We start from the raw sequence: 7,326 nt of genomic DNA on the forward strand, positions 1-7,326 counted from the left end.
GAAGTTACTGTAATACTTGAAGACTGGGTAGGATCAGAAGCTTGGTTGAACATCATCCAACTGTCAAATAGAGGAATGATGGCTATTTTCACCCTCCTCGCCACCATTCTTGCCCTCCATAAAAGACACGGAGAAATCTGAACTTTGACCCAGCATATGCAGTGTTTTGCTTGATATATATCTAAGTAGATGGGTATTGGATGTTGTTCGCGGATCTAATATTTCGTAAACACACCTTTCATCACATAATTCCCTACCTCAAGAGGTGTATGAGAATGCGGTGGGAATCAGGGTAATCAGTGAGAAAAAATCGTTTTGGTTCACTTGTAAGCTGAGCCTCTGACCTACAATAAGACGAAAGCCCTTCTTCCTGAGACAAGACAATTCTCGCACTGACATGCCTTGAAGGGTTGCAAGCCCTAGGTTCTTTTCTCTCTTCATTAAATATTTAAGGTCAGGTTCTAGAAATTAAAGACTCGAGTCTTGAATATCAAAAGCTCGGATTTCTAGATATTAAAAGCTACTTTAAGAGCTTATATCGGTTAAGAAGGAGACAGTATAAATTAAGCCTATATTCCAAAACGCCAGACTATCACTTGGTATTCCTCTAAGCCACGCCGTGTACTGTGTAAAGCCAAAAAGTTCTACATGATCTCATAATTTCATTCCACTGCTTGTTGGCCGTGTTGAATCTCTAGCCACAATCTATGATGGAGGTTTGTGTACAGGAGGCGGTGGCAAGATTCCCACAGGCTCATTTTCCGCAGAGACGACAATCGACGGTGAGTTGAAACCGCTTGGTTGAATAGTGAGGGACGATCCAGGCTTCGCTGATTGTGACGTCGTGTCGGCATCGTCGTTGTGGCGAGGGCTGGAGTCGTGAGAAGCTCTGTAGGAGGTTCCGTTGTTGAGATCCGGCCTAGACGGGCCTCCTGGCGAAATCTGCAACGATACAGGGTTTGGCGACAGAGCCCTCGATGACGATGGCGGGCTGGGCTTTGTGAAACCCGTGACGCTCCCTGTGAAACTGTTTGCTCTTGAGCGTCGACGTCCGCGCTCATCGTCTTCTGGACGAGTCACGTTGTATCTATCCTCAAGGTGCCTCAGATTCCGGTTCCGAATTTCTTCTCCTGGCGTAGTCGGATATTTGCTCGCCGCAACATCCTGGAACTCCGAATCGTCGAAGCTCTTGAGATCCGCGGTGCCGAGTAGGTGACCGATGGCGCTCAGTCCTTTTGCTATCTTGCTCCGGCCCGCATCGGGACGACGGGGTCCGTCCGATTTGTCTTCGCTGATACGCCTGGGTCCCGAATGGCTGATGCCAAGTCCGGTTTGTGCATCAAACTCGTCATGATGGTGCGAGCAGTTGCAGTGAGCTGAGGTAGGGTTCGCTGCAGCAACCATGTCTTCTGCCAGTAGCATATAAAGCGAACCACAGGCAGCAAAGGCTGATGCCACAATCGGCGCCCATTGACCTGGCCAGAAATGTTAGTAATAAGACCGGTGAATTGGAATAAACAGTGGATGGAATAACGACTACATACCAACGTTGGCCATGGGTTCTGTTTGCCAATTGACTGGGCCGCTCCAGAAATTCAACTCCCCCACGACAAGAATTGCAATGACAGCTGCTCCGAACACCGGAATTTCCACGACGCTTAGAAACCCCCTGATGATATTGTTGACCTTATTCATCCTCTCAGGGGTAGCGCCGTTGGTTCCCGTTTCTGGCTGATCCAGATATGTCTCTCCAAACCGCTCTTGCCAGTTCACTTTAAGTATCTTGTCCCACATCGACACCATCGAAAGGATGGCAGGAATGCAACAGGCGGCGCAGAATAGCGTGGCGGTGCCAAACGTCATGATGAAAGGCTCGGGAATAACATATATCTCGTCTGCCGAACCTTGTCGCATCGGTGAGAAGGGCCCGTCTTCAATAGAGCATACCAAACCGCATAAACTTTCGCCGTAAATAAAAAGTGACTCGTCGGTATCACACGGCACCGCCTCGGTCCGGAAGAACTCAACAGTCAAAGCCAACAGGCCAACGAGGATGATGCCTGCCCAAAGGAATATGGTATTCCGACCAGGGTTGTTGAAATATGTAGTTGACAGTCTAACCGTGATGGGGGCTGTTAGAATGCCAATAGAACAGAACTGGAAAGCGCCATATATGTCCATATCAACGGCGTTGGGAACATGCAATGCCGCCAAAGCTACTCCGTGGACTGCAGCAACGGCGGGGAAGATCAAGGCTGCGGCCAAGCAAGCATTTCGAAGCCATTCCGTCTTCCTAGCAAGCACACAAGCTGCAACAAGAACATAGTATCTGAAAGGAGATGTAAGTGTTAGCACGGTATTCTGGTATAGTTGCCGAACAGACCATGTACAAGACTCTACTGCCAGGTCCATATTGACCAGAGACGGGCCATGAACACACCACCTTGGCGGGGGTGTTTACTGCAGCTGCAAGTGCTGGCAGCACAACGTCAGCGGTGCTATTGCGGGCAACAAGGTCATAGGTGTGTGAAAGTGGCGGAAGCGCGGGCATGTCCTTGCAGTGCCGGAAAAATAAGCTCGTCTAAGAGAAGCGAAACATCAAGGCAGATCAAGAGCGGCTGAAATGGCAGGAGATAGAATAAAAAGAAGACGCAAGATGATAGCGCCATCCGGGGAAACGTGTGCGCTTGTTATGCAGGTGGTGTTGACAAAGCCTCATGGTCGAAATGTCGGACTTGACTCCTTTAAGGACATCGGTGAATCAGAAGAGGAAGTCGGCAGCAGACAGGGCGGGGGAACAGGATCGTGTGTGCCGCTGTCTCGGTGTGGTAGCACAATACAGCATCGCAGCGTCATATCGCGATGCGCCTGCTATTCCCGCAAAGCAGGGCTGTCTGGTTCCTCACGTGTCCTCATGCCAGTTTGGGCTTGTGCCTATGAGAGGACGAGCCAGTCAATATCTCCATGTGGCCGTTCCCGAAGATCACTGAATGAATGTACATATGGTATTGTGGGGGCTCGAGATAGTTGCTGGAAAGGATTGCCCCGCATGGTGGCTGTGCCTACATTAGCGTTCCTGGTCAATCGGTTCCCAATGTGGCATTTGGCGATGCTTCCAGGTTGATTCTCGGTCTCTTTTGTGGACGGTGTCGGAAAAGACGAGGTCAAAAGCCACTAGGTGACTGGTAGTTGCAATCTCACAGGGCTAAGCCAGCGCCAAGCCGATTTCTAGCGGGCGAATAAAATATCAGCCACTCAACTTTCCACGTGCCTCCACTCTCCACCGCCCCGCAGACAAACCTCGACCCTGAGCCTCTTGCTATCACAAGATATGTTCGATATGTTCCTTGATCTTCTATGATTGATCCTGATCTTCTTTCTGCCATTTTGGCATGCCGCAAGTGTCGTGACCGTTGAACCCATTGCGCTGGCAACATGGCGACCACGACGGACTCGAGTAGCGGCAACCGTGACATCAGTGAATGGCGGTCAATTGTCACACTCATTGTGTTCGTCATTACCAGTAAGTGTATATACCGTTCATAGTATTCTGGCAAGGGCACCAGCTAACTCAACTCTAAATAGATGTTGTGGTTCTATTTCCGTTTCATATTCCCTTCTGCATTCCTCGGTGGCTTTACAACGGTTTTCTAGGGGCGCTAAGCTCCATGCGCATCATCTCGCCCCGCAACAAGACTCAGGGGACAAGCTCACCATGGGTGCGGTTACGGTTCTCAATGAATATTGTGACGGCACCTGTGATTGCCGATCTTTTTCTGCTGGCCATAAAAGCCATCAGTGGCAAGGAGGTCAAGGATGGAACCGTTGGAGCGGACCATATCCACCCTATCGATATCATGGTCTTTTTCATCACCCTCGCCTATATCGCCATATCCATTGACGCATCAGGGCTTATTCGATATCTGGCCTTCAGGGTGCTGCAATGGGGCGGGAAGGTCGGACATCGTCTGTTCTTCTACCTCTACCTCTTCTTTTTCGGCATAGGCAGCTTTGTTGGCAACGATCCCATCATCTTGTCTGGGACAGCTTTCTTGGCCTACATGACGCGCGTTTCGAGCAACATTGTTCACCCTAGGGCCTGGATATATACTCAGTTTGCCGTGGCCAATATTGCCTCTGCTATCCTCGTGTCGTCCAATCCGACGAATTTGGTCTTGGCTGGCGCTTTCAAAATACGCTTCATCGACTACACGGCCAATATGGTGGTCCCTGTGATCATCACAGCTATCGTGCTCTTCCCCTTCCTGCTGTATATCGTCTTCGCCAGCGAATCCCTGATCCCCGTTGAGATCAAAATGCACGAGCTTCCGGAAGATGCAAGGGGCAAAAAGCCAGTAAACCCCAACATTCCCAATGCGAGGGGAACGGCAGAACAACAGGAGGATGAGCCAGGGGAGCAAGGAAAACTTTTGTCTCTGGAAGAGATCATGAATCCTTTTCTTGACAAGCGTGGTGCGGGATTCGGGGCAGCCATCATGGCATTGGCTCTGGTCTCAGTTTTGTCTCTTAATGCTGCGTCACAAAATCTTCCAGAGGGCGTTGTCCTGCAAGTATACTGGGTGACATTACCAGCGGCTTTCATCATGCTCGTGTGGGACTTGGCATTTGGCTGGCTTCATCGCCATGAAACACGTGAGATTGCTCGGGAAGGTCGAAAACAAGTTGAAGAAGCAAAAGCGGAGCAGGCACGTCTTCAGAGGGAAGCACCGGAACTCGCCGCTTCCCAGGGAGGGGATCAAGTGGTAAGCGTCACTGGGAACGACGTTTCCGGCATTGGAAGTGATTCAGAAATCGTCAAATCCCAAAGCACTACAATCGATGAGAAGAAGGAAGCTTCTCTGGAGAAAGATACACCACCGACCGAAGCCGCGACCAAGACCAACAATTCAGACCTACGAACACTTTCGTCAGTTGCCAGAGATGCTTACAGATGGTCACAAGAGACCTTCCCCACCGCTACCGCGGTTCTCTCTCACCTACCCTATGCGTTGATCCCTTTTGCATTTGCAATGTTCATTCTGGTTCAAGCGCTGGTCACGAAAGGTTGGGTAGAGGTCTTCGCCAAGGGATGGGATCACTGGGTGAACAAGACCGGAACAGTTGGTGCCATAGGAGGCATGGGCTTTCTCTCGGTCATTCTCTGCAACGTATGTGATTACCTGCTTAGCTGCAATTTCGCTTTGCTTTACTGACTTGAAATCCAACAGTTTTCGGGTACCAACATTGGAACTACCATCCTATTATCACGCATTATCCAATCATGGCTCAGGCTTCATGATGCCAGCGGGATTCCCATCAGTGAACGAACGTACTACGCTACGATCTACAGCATGGCCCTTGGCGTTAATTACGGGGCTTTCAGCACGGCCATCAGTGCCTCTCTTGCCGGGTTACTCTGGCGTGATATTCTAGCCAAGAAGCATATTCACGTCAGGCGACTTGACTTTGCGCGGGTAAATCTTCCGATCATTGCGATTGCCATGAGTGTGGGCTGTGCCGTCCTGATTGGTGAGATTTACATTATCAGGAGTGACCGGCCTTTTGACATAGTACCAGTTCTTGAGGAGTAGTATTACAGACATTTGTATATTTGATAGATTAATAGTATTATTGTATTCGGTTGTTTACCTACCTAGCGTTGCTAGCCCTAGCGGTTATTGGGGGTAGTCACTTCGGCCCGTTCCCCATGCAGATGCAAGAGAATCAGGGAAACTGACTCAGCTAACCTGCAGCTCAACCCAATAAGAATTTCTTCTTTCAAGCCTACTCGCCATCGCATTCTAGTCGTTCTTTTCTTGATTAGGTGCCTCATCGGTTTCGAAGGGCTGCTTATCTCGCTCTTTCATGCACATCAGCCTCGCACTCGTGCTTATCGTCTCACGAACCAGAAATATCTCACCACCTGACTCCCTTCACTCAGCATCTTCTTTCTACTAAAATATGTATCCGTCTCAATTGTACTGACTTGACAACCGCCCTATACAATCATCTCAGTCAAAATGTCCTGGCCCCGATACCCCTTTTTGTTTTTCGTCCTTGGCTTGCTATTGTTCCCTGGCTCTTCACTTCAGAACAGCAGCCCAAGATCAACCACCAGCCAACCAAAGATAATCCTCGACAACGACTGGAACCCCACCGCGTTCATCGCTTTCCTGCTCCCTTTATACTACAACTACACTGTCCTCGGCTTAGCCTCCGACACAGCCAACTCCTGGGCACTCCAAACCGGCCTTCACGCTCTCGCCTCTCTCGAGATTGCCTCTTTATCGTCTTGCATCCCTGTTTACAAGGGGTCTGACTACCCGCTTCTGCAAACAGCACATACCTTTCAAACCTATGAGTTCCTCCACGGTGAGCTACCGTGGAAGGGTGTCTTTGCGAAGGAGAACACCACCAATGAGAAATTGGGAAATGATCCTACCTCTGGTGACCCACGAAGAGTGGTGAAAGAAGCTTTTACTACCAAGGGGTATTATGGATACCCCAATGTGAGCTTCGCCGAGGGCTCAGCAGCGGAGTTTATGGTCAAGGCCGTGAGGGAGAATCCAGGGCAGGTAAGCATATTCTCGGCAGGGGCCCTGACGAATGTCGCGCTGGCGGTGAGGCTTGATGAGGACTTCGCGAAGAACACGGCTGGGTTGTATATCATGGGAGGGTATGTGGACAGGTTCATGGAGCAGGCTATAGGGGATGTGTTGAGGGCGGACTTGGTCTCGGATGTGAGTTAAGTGCTGAAACATGTTAGACTTAGACTTGACACTGACATGCTGCGGGTGGGGGATAGATCAACTTTATCGTTGACCCTGAAGCAACCAAGATTGCGCTTACGGCCGACTTTCCGAATATCACGCTTGTGGCTAATTCTGCTAATGGGGTGATACCGAATCAGGCGTTTCTTAATGAGTTGGTGGCGGTGAATGACAACCCTTTGAGTAGATTGGTCAGGGCGAACCAGCCTACTTATCTGCCGTTTTGGGATGAGACTGCCGCGGCTGTGATGGTAGATCGTAAGGCGGTTGTGTTGGATGAGGTGGAAGGTACGGTTTCCCAATCCGATTTTGGAAAGAACAAGGGTTTGCTGATTCGGCGATAGTTTATGTTGATGTCGATACATCATACCACTCGCCCTTTTACGGGTATATCCGCCCGTACCAGGCAGCACTGATGCCGCCTGGGTTGAGAAAGGTCAAGTACATCAACGCGGTTAACAATACGAAGGTCGCCGAGATGATCAAGACTGTTGTTCAGTTTCCGCCAAAAGGCTGTGCCGATCTTCATGGATGAGGGGCGGATAACCAGGCTTGA

General features: G+C 50.0%; 3 protein-coding genes across 3 annotated transcripts; 2 read left to right on the forward strand and 1 right to left on the reverse strand.

Moving 5' to 3' along the window:
• Positions 1–576: 576 nt before the first annotated feature.
• Positions 577–3,175, reverse strand: QC764_404030 (uncharacterized protein). The gene is made up of 3 exons (XM_062946700.1): positions 2,391–3,175; positions 1,545–2,329; positions 577–1,475 (listed from the first exon to the last, which is right to left on the reverse strand). Exons 1-3 carry the CDS (start codon positions 2,549–2,551, stop codon positions 706–708), a joined length of 1,716 nt encoding a protein of 571 aa, XP_062800287.1. The 5' UTR covers positions 2,552–3,175; the 3' UTR covers positions 577–705.
• QC764_404020 (uncharacterized protein) lies at positions 3,122–5,591 on the forward strand (the record flags this gene model as incomplete). The annotated part of the gene is made up of 3 exons (XM_062946699.1): positions 3,122–3,523; positions 3,586–5,168; positions 5,229–5,591. The coding sequence occupies exons 1-3, from the start codon at positions 3,436–3,438 to the stop codon at positions 5,589–5,591; spliced, it is 2,034 nt and encodes a 677-aa protein (XP_062800288.1). The 5' UTR covers positions 3,122–3,435.
• Positions 5,592–6,020: 429 nt separating this feature from the next.
• QC764_0064380 (uncharacterized protein) lies at positions 6,021–7,326 on the forward strand (the record flags this gene model as incomplete). The annotated part of the gene is made up of 3 exons (XM_062940554.1): positions 6,021–6,740; positions 6,806–7,058; positions 7,115–7,326. 3 exons carry the CDS (start codon positions 6,021–6,023, stop codon positions 7,303–7,305), a joined length of 1,164 nt encoding a protein of 387 aa, XP_062800289.1. The 3' UTR covers positions 7,306–7,326.

The sequence above is a fragment of the Podospora pseudoanserina genome, chromosome 4 (genome assembly GCF_035222485.1).
Source record: "Podospora pseudoanserina strain CBS 124.78 chromosome 4, whole genome shotgun sequence".
Taxonomy (NCBI): Eukaryota; Fungi; Ascomycota; class Sordariomycetes; order Sordariales; family Podosporaceae; genus Podospora; species Podospora pseudoanserina.

Excerpts from the sequence above, each read along its gene's own strand:
- QC764_404030 (XM_062946700.1), bottom strand. The coding sequence starts at position 2,551 with ATGCCCGCGCTTCCGCCACTTTCACACACCTATGACCTTGTTGCCCGC. Across the intron at positions 2,330-2,390 it reads GGACCTGGCAGTAGAGTCTT|ATACTATGTTCTTGTTGCAG; the intron begins GTACATGGTCTG and ends ATCTCCTTTCAG. Across the intron at positions 1,476-1,544 it reads AGAACCCATGGCCAACGTTG|GTCAATGGGCGCCGATTGTG; the intron begins GTATGTAGTCGT and ends ATTTCTGGCCAG.